Genomic DNA, 21,277 nt, shown 5'->3' on the forward strand with positions numbered 1-21,277 from the left:
CCTTCCTCTATAGGGTCCATGTTTCAGCCAACCCAACCAAATAAAACTGTTGGCCTTTCTGGCCCCAGAGCCCTTTTTTTTTTTTTTTTTTGCGGTACGCGGGACTCTCACTGTTGCGGCCTCTCCCGTTGCGGAGCACAGGCTCCGGAGGCGCAGGCTCAGCGGCCATGGCTCACGGGCCCAGCCCCTCCGCGGCACGTGGGATCTTCCCGGACCGGGGCACGAACCCGCGTCCCCTGCATCGGCAGGCGGACTGTCAACCACTGCACCACCAGGGAAGCCCCCAGAGCCCTTCTTAATCCTCTTGGCAAGCCCAGGAGGGTCTCCACAGCGAGTCAGCTCTGCCCTGCTCCTGCAGACACTGCACCCGAGGAAAAGGTGACCCCCCGTGGGCTGTGCTGTTCGGAGTCCCTGGCCCAGGAAAACCCTCCAGACCCCTCAGGTGGCAGGGCTGGCCCTCACTCACTCGTGAAGAAGGCCAGGCATGTCTCCAAGGCCCGCTGCCTCCTCCTGGAAGCCCTCCCAGCTTCTCTACCATCTCTTCTAAGAACCTGGTGCCCTCAGACCACCTCCCCGGCCCAGTATCCAGACACATTTCCTAACCCCAAGTCACTACCCCTCACTCATCACCACTGCTCTGTGTGACAAGCTAACTCCTGCTCAGGTGTTGGTGCTGATTTGCGCAGGCTGAAGAGGCACCGAGCCCCCTGGGAGGGACAACGTAACAGAGGATGATGCCAGGACCCAAAGCTTGCACCTTGAGAAAATCAGACGAGGGCCCTTGGGGATGCTTGCTGTCCCTCAATCACGCTGCAGATCCCCTCGGGGGGCCGACACCCAGCAGCACCTCAGAGGAGGCCCCTAGACCCTCAGCACCTCTTCATCACACAGCAGGGGAGGCACGAGGCCCTCTCCATTGCGGGCGCACACGCAGCCCCGGGAGGGCCCGGCAGCAGTGGGGCCGCTCATTTCACCCCACGTGAAGCGAGCGCGTGAGTCTGGTCCAGCATGAGAAGAACGGGGCCCATCACTGCCCACCTAGGCGGACAGAGACCAGGCCCACGGCAGATGGATGCGTAAGCGAACGTGGCAGCTACGTAACGATGGGATATTATTCAGTCTTAAAAAGGAGGGACGTTCCGACACGTGCTACACCAGTCACGAGCGTACAAATACGGTACGATCCGCTTATATGAGCTTATAGAACAGTCAAATTCGCAGAGACAGAGCGTAGAACAGTGGGAGCTGGGGGAGGGGGAACGGGGAGCTGTTGTTTAACTGGGGACGGAGTCTCAGCTTTGCAAGATGAGAAAATTCTGGAGGTGGACGGTGGCGACGGCTGCACGACGACATGAATGTGCTTAATGTCACTGAACCAGACACTTAAAGATGGTTAAAACGGCCCATTGTATGTTATGTATGTTTTATGACAATAAGAAAAATGAAAAAAACAAAAAAAGGAGTGGGTATATATCACTGACTGCCATCGTGTGTGGCTCCCGGGCAGTGAGAGTTCCACTGGAGCAGAGGGGAGGTCTCCCTAGGAACGGCCACATCCAAGGCTCCCTAATGCCCCTGCCTGCCCTTGGCCGGTGCACAGGTGGCCACTTCCTGCACTATTGGTCCCGACCACTCCACGTTTCAAGCTAATTTCTCATTCTCACCCACATCTGTGTTCTAATCCAGCCAGAATTTCGCAGCCAGGACCTCAGAGAGAGTCTCAGTAAATCTCCCATCTTGTGTTTAAAAACTCACCCTCATCTGGAACACCCCTGGCGATAACAACCGACACTGCTGAGCGCTGTGTGGGGGGCAGGGTGCTCTGGGTGTCACCCTGAGTCTTCACAGCCACCTGCGAGGATGGCCGCCCCACTAGGTGACAGAGTGGAGCTGGCTTCGGCCCCGCCCTGTCCACACCAGGTACCTCTCCCAGAGCAGTCCCCTCCAAAGCCTATGCTTGGTACAGGTACACTAACGCAAAGGTATTCGTGTGCCGTGCGCGCTCGACATCATGGGGGCTCTCCCCAGCTTTCAAACATTTTGAGATGTTCTTTTACTACTTTCATGATTTTAAAAACGCAAGAAAATTCTTTACAAAGAAATGCACATATTTTCTTGGGGCGAAATATTGCTTTTCCCATGGAGTTGAGTCCCGTGTTCCTGTGGGATGAGAACAAGGAAGTCCGTCTTCACTAGGACAGTCCTTCAAGTATCCGCACACTGTTCCCACCCGTCCCAAGTTCACTCCTGCCCACGCCAACATTTCCAGTTCTTTCAACTCTTTCTCATAGGACAGGATTTCGAGTTCTCATACCACCCTACTAATTAAGTCCTTGACCTTGAAAAATATTTACAATCCCAGAGAAGAATTAAGATTTAAGATTAAGGAACTGAATAAAGCCCAAGTGAAATGACTTTATAATTAAAGATTAAATTCTGCAGTTCAGCCTATAAAGGAGAAGACAGATGAGGTGAGAGCAGGGGAGATGCCAGCGTCCCAGGAGCCTGGAGGATGCCAGTGGGGTGGACTTGACACCCACCCCAGCCCTTTCTGCTCTTAGGTGGGCGGTGAAAGAGACCCCAAGAGCTACATCGCTGTACCTTGAAATCTGTCTGGGGACCCGCAGCTGAGCGGACAGACCCTCCCCAACTTTGATTTTCTTTGATTTTTCTTCCCAGGGATGAAGAGGATCTATTTTTAGTGGTGTAAGTGAGGAGTTGCTATAGCGACAGCTGGTGGTTACAAACCAGGTCCTGCCACAGTTCCCAGTCATAAATAAACCCCAAACGCTGAGCCCCAGGAAGAAAGCAGCCTTAGAGAACAGAACCCCTCTCCAGTCCACTGGGTCCCCACCTGCCCTGTCTTCACCGTGTGCGATTAACAGGCTGAGCCTGAGTCCTCGCTAGTGGGGAAGCAGGTCAGGACATGGGGCCCTGGGCACTACCCTTCAGAGAGGATCCTGGGGGCCTCCTGTGGATGCTACATCTCAATTACCAGGTGAGAAAAACACCTGCATTTGTGCAGAGCTGGATGATGGGCAGAGAAGGCTGGTTGTGCAGCTCGAGGCACTGGGTTAGGAGCACGGGGAAGGGAAACGAAGCCACGGCTCCTGCTTACAGACTAGCCCGGGAAGCGGGGCACACGCATTGGCTAACGCTGTCGTATCCACCAAGGCTGCGCACATGCCTGCCCTTCTACCACAGACCTAGTGCGTGTCTAACAGAAACGCATGAGGATTTACAAGAACGTTCACAGCAGCTCCGGGAACTGTCAGAGCCCCAGACTGGAGACCCGCCAGTGCCTGCCCGCAGGTGGGCGATGGAGGAGGCGTGGTCTATGCAGAGGACAGCAACAACCCAGCCGTGAAGTGAATGAACTTCAGCCACAGCATGGGCTGGGTTGCATCTCATAACGTTCGGGTGAAAGAAGCCAGACAGAGATACATTTCGTACGGACCCATCATACAAAGTTCAAAAGCAGACAACGCTTATCTTGCGGGGGGAGTGACTGAGGGGACCTGGGAGAGGCTTCTGGGGTGCTGGTGATGTTCTGTCTCTTAATCTGCACGTTTTACTCGAGTATGTTCAAATTGTGCAAATTTACCTCCTACGATTTGTACATGTTTCTGTAAGCTTCTGCTGTAGCAACATTTACACGAACAAGGTTTTACAGTACTGCATTGTTAGTCAAGAATCAACAAGGTGGTGTCAAAGGTGCTTGATGCTGGAGGAATTCGAGGTAGATCTGTGTGTGGTGAGCACTGACCCTCTGGCAGGAGTGGACCCGCCCGTGTGGCTGCAGTGAGTCCAGAGGCAGAAGCGCCCGGATGGGGGCATCAGGACGGGTGGGTTCCAAGTGCTCTACCCCTGCCACCGGGGCCCCGCTGGGGGTGACCCTGGAGAAGGGAGGCTGGACCCTGCTGTAGCGGGAGACCCCTGAGAAGGGAGACCCTGGAAGGGCTGCGGAGGGGAGGGTAATGCCCCCAGGCTCAGCGTACCCCAGGGTGACTCATCCCCGTGTGCCGGCCGGAAGGCACAGCGCTCTCTCTCTCTCTCTTTGGTGCCATCCGGGCACCTCCTCAGGGTCATGGCCAGAGCTGCTCAGAGGCCGCCTCTAGGCTGGGCCACTTCCGTTGTCCCTTTCGATCAGCTCTCACTATTCTGTGACCAGCTGTGTCACCCAGGAATGAGAAGCAGGGAGGACAGAGGGGACTTCTGACTCAGCCTCCCCGAGTCATGGCCAGCGGGGGCAGCAGCGCGTGGGGACAGAGAAGAACGGCAGAGAAGGGGATACTCTGATGTCACTGCAGGAGAGGAGGGGTGCGTAGCGGTCCACCCCACGCACCTTCAGCAGCAGGAGGGCCTGTGACACGAGGCCCGCGCTGCTTGAAGGTGGCTGAGATGCTAGACGCCCACCTCTTCTTGGGCAGGTTGCCATGGTAACCACCACATCTCCTGGCCTCTCTGGGTCTCAGCTGCTCACCACCGCCTTTTACTCTACCTGCCTTAATAGGATTATTGAACATGAACTGTGAGGAAGCCACGCAAGGGACATCATCACGGATAGCTCACAGTGATGTCCCAAGCACCCAGGTCAGGGCCCGGGCACTCCCCGTTTGGCCCGGCTCTCCCCACCAGACGCCTCTCAGGTCTGGTTCTCCAGGCCAGCGACCCGGGCCCACACCTGGCTGGCACCGGGAGACACCTGCCCACCAGACATTAGGCTCAGAGCCACAGGGCTGCCCACAGGCGAGTGGTGGGCTGCCTCGGGTCTCGACACGCCTGCAGCCTTGGGGAGGCTGGGGGAGGCTGCAGCTGAGGCCCTGGAGGGCTCTGCTCTCGGAGGACAAGCTCCCCTCTGTGAAGCCTCCAGCTCACCAGTTCCCTCCCCGAACCCCCTCCTAATAGGATGCTCCCCACTCACACCCCCAGGAGCCCCAGGTCTCGGCTCACCCTCCAGCCTGGCATTCTAGGTCTTCTAAAATCTGGTCCCATCTTCTCTTTCTAGACTTTTCCTTGACTGCCCCGCCCCCACGTCTCCACCAATCCGGCCTCACCCCTGGGTCCAGAGCAGACGCCACCCCAACTCGCGTGGGAGCCCCAGAGCATTCAGCCCCAGCACCCGTCCTGGGGGCCCCTCTCCAGGTAGGTGTCCCTCACCACAAGCCTACACGCAAGCCACTGAGGCACCTCCTATGTCTTCACATCATTCTCAGCACCAGCCGGGCGCACGTGAAATAAATACATGTATCAGACGGGCTAACCTGAGGGAGTCTGGCTTATCCAAAGATGCGCACCAGAGACCACTTCATAAAAAGGAACGTCAAGGCCCAGGTGGCCCGGGGGGATCATTTAAAAATGTACAGAAATAGCGAGTCACTATTCTGTGTACCAGGAATTAACACAGTATTGTAGGCAATTATACTTCAAAACCAAACAAACAAACACGCTCACAGAAAAAGAGATCAGAGTTTTGGTTACCAGAAGTGGGGTTGGGGAGTGAGAGGGGGGAATTGGATGAAGGTGGTCGAAAGGTACACACTTCCAGTTATAAGATAAATAAGTGCTAGGGATGTGATGTACACCCTGATACATACAATTACCACTGCTGGATGTTACACATGAAAGTTGTTAAGTGAGTGATCCTAAGAGTTTTTAATCACAAGGGAAAATTTTTTTCCTTTTTCTTTTGTATCTATATCAGATGATGGGTGTTCATTAAACTTACTGTGGTAATTTCATGACGTCTGGGAGTCAAATCATTATGCTGTCCACCTTGAACTTATAAAGTGCTGTATGTCAATTGTACCTCAATAAAACTGGAAGAAAAAAAGTCTACGATTAACTGTAACCTATTTTTTTAAAAGCCCTGTTGGTACAGAGTCCAGATTTCACAGTCTACTCCCAAGCTCTACACAGTGGCCCCAAAGATGGGTGTGAAGTTCTCCTTTGCACCTTCAGCTGAAATAACACATCCACCGCTCTCTGCAGTGGGATCGTCTCAAACTAAGTCATATTTTAAAATCCACAGACAAGGACAGGGCAATCCGAAGAAATGACCTATTTGTATAAGGCATCCACAGACCTAATATTTTTTAGTCTAAATTTAGAATATCAGAGTTTCCTTAAAGAGCGTCTGCTTGCAGTATAGTGAGCACACAGCTCTAGGGAATATGGAGCTGGACAAAGGTCAGTGGGATGACCTCAGAAACAGGGCCCTCATCTCGGTCTGGGCAGCCCTCACCCGCCTGTGCCTCGGTATCTTTGGTCTGAAGGAGCCACACCTACACACGGGAGAAGCTCACAGATCACTTGCTCAGTCCTCAAGTAATTACCGAGTGCCTGGTATGGATCCAGCTGCATGTTAGGCTATATCAGTTGGGGTTAAGTTTGTCCTTATTTAACAGAAAAATCCAAAATAACAGTGGCTTAAGCAAGAAAGAGGTTTATTCTTCTATCACACAAAAGATGTCTGAAAGACAGGCAGTCCAGAGCTACTATGGCAGCTGTACAATGTTAACCCAGGCTCCTGTCTTTATTCTCCACTAACTTCATTCTGTGTCTTCCATCCTCAGTGGTCACCTTCTGATCCAAGATGGCTGCTAGGGCTCCAACCATCACATCTACATTCAAGGCAGGGGAAAGGTAAAAGGAATGAAGGGGGATTCACTTCTCCCCCTTTTAAGAGTCTTTCCCGTAAGTGTAAACAACATTCCCACATAGAGCTCACTGAAGAACTTTGTCACATGCCGTATTAAGCCATGTGCATTGCCACAAAATGAAACTGAGGTCCTGTTATTGAGGAACATGGGGAAAAGGAACAAGAGTAACAAGAGATCTGTCACGGAACTTCCCTGGAGGTCCAGTGGCTAAGACTCCGGGCTCCCAATGCAGAGGGCCTGGATTCAATCCCTGGTCAGGGAAGTAGATCTCGTGTGCCACAACTAAGAGTTTGCGTGCCGCAACTAAAGATCCCACGTGCCATAAGGAAGATCCTGCTGCAACTAAGACCTGGCCAAATAACTAAATAAATTTAAAAAGAGAGAGAGAGAGAGAGAGAGAGATCTGTCACAAGCAGAGAGAAGAATGAGACAGTCTCCATGCCTGAGGAGTTTAATGAGACAGCCTAGCCAGATTAATTAGGCTCTGTGTTGAGTTACTGTTTTATTCAAACATAAGTGAGACCGAGGCAGGTCTTGGGGAACCCAGGAAAGATTCTCTAGAGAACATCTCCAGGGCAGCGGACCCAGAGGAGGAGGTGGCAGGAAAAGTAGAGTTCGTGTGATTCGCTTTATCTTCTGAAGACAACCGTGGACCCAGAAGGGCCCTTCTCAGCCACGTGACCCAGAGAAGCCTGGAATGAGGGCAAACTCCTCAAGGGCCGCTGTTAGCTGGGCGCTTGGCGCTCCCAGGAAGCAGAGGTGGATTAGGGGCTGCCGCAACTGCACGGCAGAAGCTCCAGAAGAGATCCACTGTGCGCTGTTTGGGAGAAAATCTGCTTTTCTAGGGTGGAACCGTTCCCTTCCCTGTGCTGCCGACAGACCGGCCACTCATCAGGCAGATCCTGCAAACGTGGACCTGCCTCCAGTGACGGCCACACTGATCTCAGCAGGGGCGGTCAGCTGGGGAGTGATGGCCATCACCTTCCCCGAATGTCTGTGAGGGATGCTGAGCTGCGTGGTACCCACTGAGGATGACCTTCCAGGTGCCAGAGACACCCCTGAATCCCCCCGGGCTCTGGGAACCCCTTTACGTCCCTCCATGTGCCAGGCCCGGCCTGCCCCGGACCTTTGCACACAGCTTCTCCCGTCTGGACCCCTTCTGCTCCCCTCTCCTCCCCTCGCCTCCCCGCTGGGTGCCGATCTCACTTTCTAGAGCCTGCTCTTGTCTGGAGCAGCCTTCCTGCACAACGAAATCCATCCTTCTGACAACATCTCGATTTATTCTTTAATATTTCATCATACATTAATTACTATTTATGCGTATTTGTTCTGCATCTATACAGCTCACCACTGTCCCCTGCAGCTAGACCCACACCCCAAGGTAGGAGCTTAATAGATGTGTTCAGTGAATACGTTAACAGAGAGAGCCATGGAGATGGAGCAGCAGGTGGGAACCACAAGAACCGTGATGTTCACGGCGGATGCCGAGGCGGGCGCAGAACCAGGGAGAAAAGACAGACAGTACAGGGCTGAGGGGCCAGACCCGGGGAAGTCAGGACAGTGAGCGGAGCTCTGCTCCAAGGAAACCCTGACGTGGAGCGACCCGAGCGCCTCCCGAGGGCCCACAGGTGATGCCGTATCCCCAACGGGCCCTTATGTTGGTCTGGCCACACCTTCCCATCACCTTATTTATCCAGAAATTAAGCCACAATTAGGCAACTCCCAGACTCCATGTAAAAGTGGCTTAAAGCATCCCCGGCCACGTGTGTTTTCAGAACCCACTCCTCACACGTCCACCGGCCACACTAAGAGCAGGCACGTGGTTGGTTCGTGGAATAGGGCTGATGACCAATGGGGTGAAGGCGGCCCCCACGGGGGCTGGTGTGCGGTCACTCACAGGCATTTTCGGAGGCCTGGAGATGGGATGGAGGACCTGAAGGAGACCCGTCGGGCACAGACAGCCCTTTACCTTGCTCCTCAGATGCCCGAGCTGCTGGGCACGTCAGGCCCAGGAGTCCAGGGCATCTGGATTTGGGGACACCAGCCCCTCCTCCCTTCTGTGCTGGAGACTGGGCTCTCAAGGCAGGCAGATTGCTACCCAGTGGAGTTGAAAACACTTAGAAGTTAAAGCCAACTGCCATGACATGCAAGTAACATAAATGTCCATCAACAGAGGACTGGATAAAGACGACGTGGCACACACACACACACACACACACACACACACACACACACACACTGGAATATTACTCAGACATTAAAAAGAATGAAATAATGCCATTTGCGTCAACGTGAGTGGACCCAGAGATGATCGAACTAAGTGAAGTAAGTCAGAGCAAGAAAGACAATATCATATGATACCGCTTAATGTGGAATCTAAAAAAGGGTACAAATGAATTTATCTATAAAACAAAGAGAGGCACAGATGTAGAAAAACACGGTTACACGGGGGTGGGGGGGGGAGGGATAAACTGGGAGATTGGGACTGACATACACACACTACTGTATATACAGTAGATAACTAATAAGGACCTGCTGTACGGCACAGGGAACTCTAGTCAATACTCTGTAATGACCTATACGGGAAAAGAATCTGAAAAGAGTGGATACATGTATACGTATAACTGATTCACTTTGCTGTACACCTGAAACTAACACACACTGTAAGTCAACTCTATTCCAATTAAAAAAAAAAAGTTACAGAAGTGAGAACCAAGGGAGTAGCATCTTGTATCGACTGTATGTTCTCATTTTCTGTAGTCTTGACGTTCTGGCACGTGCGGCCTCGCTGACTGGGGAGAGCCTGCCACTGCCAGGGTGAGCCGGTGCTTACAGGGAGTGGCCTTTCATCTGCAAACAAACCAGTCCGCAGCCCATACTGGGGAGCACCCTGTCAGCTGGTTCTTACAGAGTCCAGGAGGTACTATCCCCCTGCCTGACGATCCAGGGGCAGGTACTAGACAACTAGAGACCCCAGCGCCTGCTGAAATTCAAACTAGCCCATCCTACACCTGCTTACTCTGACTGACCTTGACTTTCCCATGGAGACCACAGTAAAGGTTCCTGGGAGAGGATGAATCCGGAAGTGCTTAACTGAGACTTTCCCGGGAAGCCCCTTGCCTGCTCTCCCCTCGCTCCTTCTGTCCCTGACGGATCCTGGGGCTTCCCTGCGGGGCTGCCGTGCCCGCGCCCTCTTGGGAACTGGGAGTAACCAGCTGCCTGTTGTGTGGCGTCCTCTCCTGATCTGTCGGCCTCACCTCACCTGAATAACAATAAAACCTACATTTAAAGATACACCTCCCACTAATATGTATAAAATGGATAACTACTAAGAACCTGCTGTATAAAAAAAAAAATACAATTAAATTTAAAAAAATACACCTCCCCATCATCTATACCAGGCCTTCTCTTTTTCTTTCTTTGCTCTGTACTGGCAGACACGAAACGGCTTCCCAATATACATACACAGTGAATTATTTGTCAACAGAATTGCTGCAAGGAAAAGCACGCATTTGACTCTAACAGAGAATTTCTCAGAAACCCTTGCAGAAGCGCACACATATCTGAATTATCTCCCAAGGCCTCCCCTCTCCTGAGTACCAAGCACAGAGGGAGACAAGCAGCCCCCAGGCCTGAGGATTCAGCAGTCAGGGTCTCATCCTCTGCTTCTCTCGGCCTCGGGTCCCCAGCAGAGCTGAACGTTTCTAGGAGGAAAGGTCTTGGCTTTGGTATTCGGATTACAGACGTGAAAGCCACAGGAAGGCTGAATGCAGGCTAGGCTGAGCCCCACCAGTTTGATCACTTATTTGCTGTGCATTTGTGAAATCACGAGTATTAGCTGATTTTCGTTACCTCTCTCAGCAAAGCATTTTAGTTATATCTGCGTCACCAAAACTCTCCCTGAATCTGCCTTGAGCCACGTCCACCTCTTCATCTCAGCAGCGCCCTTGGCCCTGGAGCCCCAGGTGCGTGCCGTGCCTCCACCCTGGGCTCACTGCAGGCCCACCCACACTACAGCACGTGGCTCCGGGGTGCCAATCACCCTGGACTCCACAGGTCTGACTGGGGGTCTCCCTGGGAGGGGACACGCTCCCTCCTGGGGGTTACACCCCGGACCACCGCCACGATCAGGAGTCACCTGCAGAGGCCAGCAGTGCCAGGGCCACGGGCCACAGCAGTACCAGAAGCATCGTGGCGCTCGGGTTCTCCAGAGGATTTGGACCGTGCGCATTTTCCTTCTCAATCATTAAAGACAAATTATGACCTGAGGACAGAATGCACCTTCTCCTTAAATGCCCCAGGTTCTCAATCTGGTCTGGATGCCGGAAGCCCCAGCTGATGCCTTCTTGGGTGCCGAGGTCCCTGAGCCCTTAGGCCCACCCTGGTCCAGGTCCCGCTGGGAGGGTCTGGGTGACGAGCGGCAGTGACAACCTCAGCCAGGCTTTCCGGCCCCGAGGCATCTCCATTACTTTCCAGGGTCACTATGTGAGGTAAACCCCCTCTCACCAATCTTCTTTCTCCCTTATTTCTCTAACATTCCACCAGGCTCTGCGATCGTGTCCTACCGTCTTCAGACACGTTCAGACATCCTCAGTCCTGGAATCACAGACACACCATGTCCGGGGTCAACCTCTCTGTCCAGAACCGGGATCCCCCCAGGGAAAGCAGCTCCCCAAACCACGCTTCCTGCTGGCAGCTCGCGAGCACTCACTTCACTCACCGTTTCCACCACCATCGGGCCACCTTGTGGCGAGAACGGTCCTCGTCTGTCCTGCTGGGGGCAGGACGGGGAGAAGGGACACGAGAGCGACAGCCCGGCTGCCTGCCTGCCAGGTGGTGACCGGCTGACTCGCCGGTGATCCAGGGCGTCCTCCGGGAGAGGATGAATCCGGAAGTGCTTAACTGAGACTTTCCCGGGAAGCCCTTGCCTGGGCCCCTCCTTCCACCTGTCATCTACCCGGGGCTGGTCCAGGACCCGCCACGCAGCGTTTGGTGGCGGCCACATAGAGGAAAACAGGGCAGAGGAATGATGAGCTCCTCGAGCTCGGCTGAGGATGGGATGGACGGGGGGTGGGGAGCCAGGCCTCATTTGATTTCTAGCCCAGATGACCGCTCCTCCTAGGAGCACCGGTGAACGCTCTGCTCTGACCCCAAGTGCTTCTGCCTCTGACGCTATGGACTCTGAAATCCCCACTCCTTGCAAACGAGGTGCTGCCTCTCCAGAGTTTTCTGTGTGGGCACAGAGAGAATGGGAGCCGGGGTTGGCGGCTCTGGGTAGGCACGGGGCCTGCGGAGGGGGTGGGGCACGGGCTCCAGTCCCAGCGCTGCCCTCACGATGCTGTGGCCCTGGGCAAGTCTCCAGCCCCCAGAGCCCAGCAGTGCTCTTCTCGAGACCCCCAGGGGCTTCATCTCACGCCCTGTGCCCACAAGACGGTGAGTAAACCAGCCTCTGTGCCTGTCCTCCCACTGAGTGTTTTGCTTTGCTTCCTGGCCAGACACACTGGCCCCTTGGCGCTCCTGGACCGCCCCAGGGGTCTCCCTCCGCAGGGCCTGAGCCTCCCATCTGTCTGGAAGGACCTACCACAGAGGTCTGCACGGCCCACCCCTCCTGTCACTCAAGCCCTCCGCCCAGCCGGCCAACCTCTCCTCCTGCCTCTTCCTCACTGGGCTCACCACCGCCCGGCGTCGCAAACGAAAACCCGCTTGGCTGTCGAACAAGCCAGACACAGAGGAGGAATACCGGGTGATTCCACTCGTACGAGGAACCTGGACCAGTTGGTCCACAGAGGCAGGAAGTTGGGGGGGGCGTGGCTGGGGGGCAGACAGAACGGACAGTTGTTGTTCAACGGGTGCAGGGGTTCGGCTGGCGATGCTGGACGATTCTGGAGATGCAGGTGGTGACGGCTGCTCTGCAGCGTTAATGTACTTCACGCCAGTCAACTGTACACTTACAAATAAGATGGTAAATCTTACGTTCTGTCTATTTCACCACAATTTAGAAAACCACCTCAGTGGTTCGCCCTGGGAGGGCGGACTGGTGTCTGTGCCCCCAGGGCTGGCACAGAGCAGCTCAGACACTGGTGGGACTGGCAGAGTGTTTCTCATTGCTGAGTCTGAAGATGGGTACCATTACTCCATTCTCCCTATTCCTCCGTATGCTTGAAATTTTCCATCATAAAAAGCTAAATACATATATTCAAACGAGTGACTGAATGAATACTGGGATCTCTCAAGTCCACCCCGATCTGGACACCAGGAGCCAGGCAGGCAGGTGGGCATCTAGAAGCAGCACGGAGACCATGAGGGGCCGGGCAGGGAGCACGGGACCCCGGGGGAGGGAGGGACACAGTGGGGGAGGCAGGATGGACAACAGCCTTGCCCGCTGCTTAAGGCAAAGAATGATCCACGCTTGCCCCAGTGGCACAGCCAGCCGAGGGCTCCGCTGGCATTAACAGGGGACAACAGACTGGGACAGGCAGTGCTGGGGTGACGAGTGACTCTGGGCAGGAGGAACTCTGGGGTTTTGTTCCAGAAGTGGTTGTGCATTCATCCCCAGGATGAGGCTCCACGCAAAGCAAGATTCGCCAGAGGCTCTGCTCTCCAGTGTCACCTGGACCCCGGCAGCTTGGGGAGAGAGTGCCACCGTCCTGACACACCCGCTGGCTTCCCGGCTCTAGCACCGGCCCTCAGAAGGGATCTCTTAAGACTCCAGGTAACTTTTGTTTAATTACTCGCCTCTAACTGCAAAGGGCAGAAAAGCTGCTACGGTCAATTCTGTTATCTGATTAGCAAAATCCTTTCCTAATCTTCCTTTTACATTTTTATTACTATTGCCACGCGCTCTTTGTTCACATAATCTGGACCTCTGTTGACCAAAGAGGCTGAAAGGAAAGGCGTAAGTCCAGATCGTCACTGGTCTACCCCACGGCGCACGTTCACCTGCGGTGGGACGTGCTCTTCTTAGCTTTGGAGGGGGAGCTGGGCGGGCGCTAAACTCTGGGGCTGAAAGGGACAAGCTCTTCGTGAATCAGAACTTTCCAGGGCATTTTATCACAAGGCTTGAAGTGTTCAAGGTTCCAGCCAGAGCCACTACTTCCAAACAAAAATGCCAGCCGCAAGCAAACATAAGTGGGCTCAGTAATTGCCAATCTGCCGGGCCTTGGTTCCCTCTCGTGGAGGTTCTGGCTGCTCAAGTGGCTACAGGGACAGCTGTGTGTGTGTGTGTGTGTGTGCGCGCGTGCACGTGTGTGAGGAATGGCTCCACCTTGAACTGGAGCAGAGGATACAGGGAGTGGTTCCCGGGAAAAACTGATGGGGCCACAGAAGAGGCCAAAGAGCACGTGGAATCAGGCCGACGACCTACGTTCGCTTGTTTTGGGGAAGATGGAGAATGAGTAAAAGACAGACATTCTTACAACCCTCATGGAAGCTTTCTTAGGGGGAAGAAGAGGCCTTCTCTGAAATACTTCTGGCTACAGGAATAACTGCAGGAAGGAGAGGGAGATACTGGAAGGGAATTAGGAAAAAAAAAAAAAAAAAACAATGCTGCTGGAGAACCAAGAATAACCTTGGAGTGACACCGTTTCAATCCATTCCATAGCCAGCGATTCTGTAGTGAGAGCCTGTGATGCTTGGAGGCATCGGGGTCAGAAGGACGGATGGAACGCTGCTTTGGGGACATGGTCCCTGTCCCTGAGAAGACTGGAGGTCACCGAATAGGCAATGGGGATGGTTTTAGAGAGGGATGGTTATACGGGTCTTGCCGGTGGGGAAGGTGTAGGTGGCAGGCAGGGATTGGGAGGATGGTCGGTCCACAGTCTCAGGCTTTTTTCACTTGGCGTATCCATGGCCAGCACTGACTGAGGAGCCGGCACCTGCCATCTGCCCCTGCTCTGGACTGCTCTCCCACTGGGATCCCCACAAAAGGAAAATCAGGATACTTGGGCTGCTTCCCAAATCCCAGAGGAAGGTTCTGGAAGCAGCTCTGATTTTTCTGACCTTGCGGTCAGAGCTGGGCATTTGCATGTGAGCACTTGTGAAACCTGGTCGACATGCAAATGTTACTTTTGATTTCAGAAGCAGAGGAGACAGGATGACAGCCAGATTTTAAACACAAGGGGAGAAACCACTGGCAAAGGATAGGCTTTTAATGATGGGCCCACCTGTGCCCATTAGCAAAAACAGACTTTCAGTTAAATAATAGGTTTGGATTTAATTCTATAGTAAATGAATGTTTATTACTTTATTATTTAAAAGAAGAGTCTCCTTTTAAAACCACATCTAATTAAGTCCAGGGAGTCTGTCATCCCCCACCCAGTCAGGCCAGGCACCGTGTTCCTCCAGAAATTCACCTCTGCACGCAATGCGATTAGATATTACTCTCTAGTTCCTTCACAAGGAAACTCCCTGAATTCCAGGGCTGCTGTCTCCTCTGCTTGTCTTCCCCCGGGGTCATCACCATCACACTAGGTCCACTAGAGGCTTCCAGAAGTAATTCCAGAAGTAGTCGGCAAGTTTTATATTTACCTTTTTCTTTTCTTACTACAGGCATTACCTTGGAGATCACGCACGTTTGGTTTCCAACCCACTGCAATGGAGCGAGTATCGCAAAAAAGGGAACCACGCGATTTTTTTCAGTTTCCCAGTGCATGGAAGAGATGTTTCCGCTCTAATGTAGCCTACTACGTGTGCAGTAAAATAGCATTATGTCTAAAGAACAACGCACGTCCCTTAATTAAAAATACTTCATTGCTAAAAAAACGCCGATCGTCATCGGACCACACAGGGTTGCCACAAACCTTCAATTTGTAAAAAAAAAAAAACGCAATGAAATGAGGTATGCCTGTATTCTAGTTTTCAAATACTGCCCAGATATTTTGTCAAAGCCATCTCCCTACTACACATAACGAGTATTTTTTGCCAGGTACCATGTCGCATTCTACTCGAGGGACACAATCTACCGCACCCGACAACTTTCCCCATCTTTGCTACCACCGGGCCATGTGAACAGGGCCCTGTTGTTCCGTCTTACAACTGAGCGTTTAGGAATATCCCATGTCATACAAGCAGTAGTGTCCAGGGCAGGTGAACTCCGATTCTTAAGGCTCACCACCTCACTGTGGGTGCGCAGGCCCCAGCCAGGCCCCCGGGAAGCTCCGAATGCTTTGGAATCTCCCTGCCTGACTCCAGCCAGGGAAAGGCACCCCGCTCCCCGCCGCCCCGCAGACCCACAGGTCGCTGGAAATACTGAGTTGCAGGCGCTTCATCCCACATTCCAGCCACACTGGTCCCAACCCCCTGTACTGGGAGAAGCTGCAGAAGGTCCCAGAGGCCAGGGAGACCACAGAGCAGGCTTCTCTCCCAGGGGACGCAAATCAGGCAGGCGGTCTTCCCCCACACCCCCAGTTAACCCTTGACCTGCCTGATTACACAGCTATGGGGCAAAGGGGGACAGAGGAACTCCTTCTCCCTGAGCCCCAGCACTAGTTTTCTCTATACACGCACATTTCATTCTTAACAGCTGCAAATAACAGTTCCAATCCATTCTTACTTTTCCCCAGGCCTCTGGTTTTGCCTAAATGAATGACAGTCCAATTGATCACTAACCTCATTAGGGCAAGTTAGAGAAAACAGCCTCAGGAAAAGCACCGTTGGGCAGTTCATGAGCAGCAGGGCCGTCCATAAGGACACACATCAATCTGTCCCTCTGTCTACTGCCTAGCAATTACATCCTCACACAGCTGTCACTTAGGAGGCTGTGTGCCGTGCGCGCGCACACACACACACACACACACACACACACACACACACACGCCCAGGGGACCAGCAGAGGACTGGGCAAAGGGCAGTGTCCTACCAGAAAGGCCATGGGGCTCCGACTGCCGCCGCACGGTGCTTCGGTTTGGGTCCTTGTGCTTCTTGTTCCCCCTGAGGCTGCCGAACCGCTTCATGAGGATCTGTGGCCACAGGAGCGGGGACAGGTGAGCATGCCAGGACGCGCTGGAGCAGCGTCAGCCTCAGGTGGCCAGGGGCCAGGAGAGGCACTGCATCAGCCGGCAGGTGTGGGCCCCGAGAGCTCAGAGATGCTGCGTGCGCTCAAGCCCCAGCCCGGGAGGCCAGGTGTCCTGGCCAGGGTCTCCAGCAAACGCAGGAGGGGCCACCCTCGGGGCCAGCAGCCGTGGGACAGGCCAGGCGGTCCCACCGCAGGGCTTCCTCCCCGAGAGACACTCGGCTGTCTTCACCTCTGCACCTCCAGCCCCGCAGCCAGAGCGGCTGCTGCCCTTAAGTAGGCAAGAAGCTCCTGGAAGCACACGCAGGGCCTCGCCGTGGGTCTGTTTATGTCATTAAGGTCTGCCACGCACTCAGACGCTCAGGGCTTTTTCCTCCTTAAAATTAAAAAGGGGGGAAGACGAAATAGGCGAACGGAGGGCAGGCGTGCCGGTCATGTGCAGGTCTGCAGATGTCTCTTTAAAAAGACTGTAAAAGGAAACTACCCCGTCCAGACAATTCTTGGCACCAATTGGCCAGAGCACATTCCCATCATGACATGACATCACACAACTATTTTGATTCATGTGTTCCAGGGCTCCCCAGGGTCAGCAGGCTCCGGCTGCTTCTTGCTGGAGAAGCCACAGGTCCCTGGGCTGGAAATCGCTGGATCTACTTCAGCTCGTGGCTCCTTGAGTTGAAAGACGCAAGACCACCTTTAAGCAGGGGACATGGGGTCCCCTGGAATTCAACGGGAGGATCTTGAGCCCTGGACTTGCTAAGAATTGCAGAATGACAGAACCCAAAGAGATTTTAGAGGGGATCAAATCCAACCCCCTTTCCGTGACAGATGGGGAAACTGAGGCTCCGGAAGGGGGTGTGACTTGCCCAAAGTCTTGTAACTAGTGGCCGAACCAGGACTAGAATTCTAACCTCCTTGAACCCTAAGCCAAACTCCTGATCTAATAAAACAAAAACCTTCTAGTATGTATGTGTTTTGCAACTAAAAACAAAACTTAAAAAAAAAAGATACGGGAAAAAAATTTCTATTTCTTTTGCTGATATCTTCTACTAGACTAAAGGGAAGTCACGGAAATCCGCCACTCATTACCTTTGTGACCTTGAGAAAGTTACTCCTTGTCTCCGACCCCAGTTTCCCCTCTAAACCAAGACGAGACCTGCTCGTATTAGGATTTTGTCTCCTTCCAGAAGTCTGAACGCCTAATGGCCGTTTGCCATGACTTTTCTTTCTGCTGGGACTGATGGAGATCCAGTGATCAAATCTTTGTAGGCAGGATGCATGAACAAACAAAGGAAATGTGTCATGCCCTCAAGGAATTTGAAAACGACTTGGAAAGACAAAGATAAACTGTTCTACTAATACTAACTACATAAAATAGCGATGTGTGATCAATGGCCAGTGGCCAGCATGGACAAGTGTCATTAGCACAGACGGACGGAGAGGCAATCGCATGGCCCTGCTTGGAAAGGAGAGCTTGAGTTGGCCTTGAGTGTTGGCAGGTCCAGAGAAAAGGAGGGGCCAGGCCGCCACTGAGCCTGTGGATGAACCCAGTTTTCCAAAACAAGTCACAAAACCCACCTCCACTTGGGTCCTCCAGTATACCAGTGGATTATATCTGTGTGAAAAGTGGTAGCCCAGGAACTTCCCTGGTGGCGCAGTGGATAAGACTCCGCGCTCCCAAGGCAGGGGGCCCGGGTTCGATCCCTGATCGGGGGAACTAGATCCCACGTGCACGCCGCAACTAAGAGTTCACATGCCACGACTAAGGAGCCGGCATATCGCAACTAAGGCCTGGTGCAACCAAAAAAAAAAAAAAAGGTAGCCCAAATTTACTGTGATTAAGCTCTGAAAAAGTCTAAGAAGGTAGGTGTTGGAGTTTCATATTTAGAATTCCTCTTTTTAAAAAATCAGTTCAGCTCTTAACAGAAATGGAAATATTCTCCTGATTTAAAAATAAAATAAAACAAAGCAGAACTTCCTTAGGAAAAATCGCGAAACAAGGATTCCAGTAAGAAAGGACCGTGTTCGATTAAAAGGAAAATGAAAGGCTTTGTCTAAGCTGACGCAAGATTCTTGGACTTTATGATAAAGTAGGTAGAAAGGATAACATTTCAAAGTCTAGCAACTAAAAGAGAATGAGTTTAAATTCGTGTGGGAAATAAACAGCAACTCGGGCATGTCTGATGGTGCTGTACATAGTTTATACGGCTGTTCACTCATCAAGTACTTATTAAACCTCTACCAAATGTGCAGGACAGTTGTTGATGGAGGGGATTAGTGCTATGAATAATTCAAAGACATTCTTGTCCTCTAAGAACTGTATTGTAATTAGGAAAATCGTAGATCCCATTTGCGTTGTGCCTACCATATGCCAGGTGAAGTGCTGGTCACCTCACAATTATGATTTTATTTCATCCTTCCCACAAACCTGGGGGGCAGGTATTATTAACACCATTTTATTTAAAGTTGAATAACTCCCTGCGGGGCTGGAGTTCACGGCCGCTGCCCAGCTGTGGGCTCCATACGCCAAGGATTCATTCAACAGGAACATTCAGTGCCTTCGTAGAGGGGAGTAAGGACATGGCAGCTCAGGCAGGGCGAAGAAAAGAACTACCTAGGTCATTTGGGGTCACTGTTCTGTTACTGAGATGGTAACAGGATATTCTGAAAAGACACGGTGGAGGTGGCCTGATGGAGCAAAACGTCGTTTTGGGCGCAGAGCAGTTCTCTGTCCCACGGGGTGGATCCTGGGAAGATTTGGATGGAAGGAGGTGAAGTTAAGTGCAGCTCTAAGACAAGCTACGAGACGACACGATGACCTTAACAGTGGACACAAGGCTCCAAAGAGACACCGACGTGCGCTTTTGACCTCACTCAAAATGCTCTTCCCGGGGTCAGCTTCACCCAAGAGCAGAGAAGAAGGCTGTAGGTGACAGTGGACTTCAGGAGTGGAGACGCAGCTGCGTGCGGGAAATCCTGAACAGGTATCCCGCTGGGGGGTGGGGCAGGGAGAGGCAGGACTGATTCGTAGGGTCTGCCACTTTCTGTGGTGCAAACACTCCAACCTTGGTCCATTTCAGGGCACCAACATGGCACAGCTGGGCTTGCCAAATTCCCAGGCATTTTACAATCGGCCCTCTTACCACTGGGTCTCTCTGTTCGATTCACACATGCCTGAAATTCCTTAACTTGGGACAACGCCTTTGCCCCACTGAGATGCGTGCAGGTGCACGGGGCAAGGCGACACTCATGTTGCAGGTTGAGTGACCGAGGACACTTCCTTTAGCGCGTCTGACCAACGGGCTGGGGGCAGTGGCCGCTCTCAGGGGGACTAACCACCCCTTCTTCGCGGCTTCTACCAGCAGATGGTCCCAAATGAACAAGAGGTGAAACTCCTTCACGCAGCTATGATTCAGCTGGCAGGAATACGTCCTCATGGAATGCTTTCCACACTTGGGGATTTTTTTTTTTTTTTAAGGGAAGAGCTGAAATAGAAGGAACTAGTGGCTTCCAAGATGGAACGGTGTTTTAAAATGTATTTCTGGAGCCTACTTTACAGATCACTCTCTTGGTGGCTGCTATACCCGGAAGCCTGGAATAGGTAGTAGGGGCAGCAGAAGCCTTTATGTTTTAGCACTTTTCCCCAGGCTGAGGGAACAAGGCTTCCCAGATCACTGCCTCGACACTAGGTCTACAGGATCTGGGGAGGGGCGGAATTTTAGGGAACTCCAACTGCATTTCGTTTTTGTTCTTCTTCTGGGTTTTCAACTATAAGACCACCCTGGAGAACTCGAAAAATGAAATGGTATTGAAGAATACTCCCTGGAGACACTGCATGCTGTGAGCTTGTTTCATTTTGTGTTTCTTTTCTCCCCAGCCAGACGGAAAGCTCCCTGACAGCGGGGATCTGACCTGATGGGAGAAGCACAATCAGTACTTTCTGAACGACTCCTTAGAGGTGGCTCACAAGCAGGCAGGTAGGCCAGACGCGGGCTGTGCTCTGCGCTCTCTGGTTACCCTGGGGGCAGTGTATCCTGTTCCTGACCGTCCAGGAGCCCAGGGAGGCTGTGCTAATGGCTCCCCTGCCGTCCATCAGCCAAAGCTTTGCACTGACCCTAAGGGGTATCTTCTGGGCTCAGGCCCTCAGCATGACGATGGGGAGTGGGCCCAGGTACCCGATCTTTCGGATTTTACCAGGTGTGTTGGCCTCTGCACATCTGGATACTACATCCTGGTCAAGAGCCAGGTGTGGAGGTGACTGTCTATGAGATGGGCCTGCCGGGGGTGCGCGAGGGGGGGGAAGCAGGGGTGCTGAGGGGGCTGCAGACAGGTGTCCGCTCACCGCTGCTTCAGATGCAAGAACGGAACAGCCCACTGCCTCCGCGTGGCGTGCTGCATTTCTCCTGGAGGCCCTGGTGACCCCAGATGCGGGTAAACCAGTTCAACCATTGGCAGCTGTCGGCTGGTGATCCGGAGGCCTGTTCTCACAGCACGGGGTGGGGGACAAGCACTGAGCCAGGAGGCTATCGCTGGCTTCCTGCTAGACCCCCGGACTTGTCATCTGTCCGTGCGGACACCACAGTTGATGCCCAGCATCTGTTGGTCC

The 21,277-nt window shown here is 53.0% G+C and overlaps 1 protein-coding gene across 4 annotated transcripts in view; it reads right to left on the bottom strand.

Moving 5' to 3' along the window:
- PRKAG2 (protein kinase AMP-activated non-catalytic subunit gamma 2) overlaps positions 1 to 21,277 on the bottom strand; it is a 275,589-nt gene that overhangs the window by 143,723 nt on the left and 110,589 nt on the right. The window contains exon 1 of one of the 4 annotated variants that reach the window (XM_024754454.1): positions 16,519 to 16,612. The exons of the other annotated variants lie outside the window; for them this stretch is intronic. Within the exon in view, the coding sequence (XP_024610222.1) occupies positions 16,519 to 16,612 (94 nt within the window). Of the gene's footprint in view, positions 1 to 16,518; positions 16,613 to 21,277 lie in introns of those variants that run through there. 4 annotated transcript variants of the gene reach the window in all.

This window comes from Neophocaena asiaeorientalis, unplaced genomic scaffold (genome assembly GCF_003031525.2).
Source record: "Neophocaena asiaeorientalis asiaeorientalis breed wild unplaced genomic scaffold, Neophocaena_asiaeorientalis_V1.1 scaffold407, whole genome shotgun sequence".
Classification (NCBI taxonomy): Eukaryota; Metazoa; Chordata; class Mammalia; order Artiodactyla; family Phocoenidae; genus Neophocaena; species Neophocaena asiaeorientalis.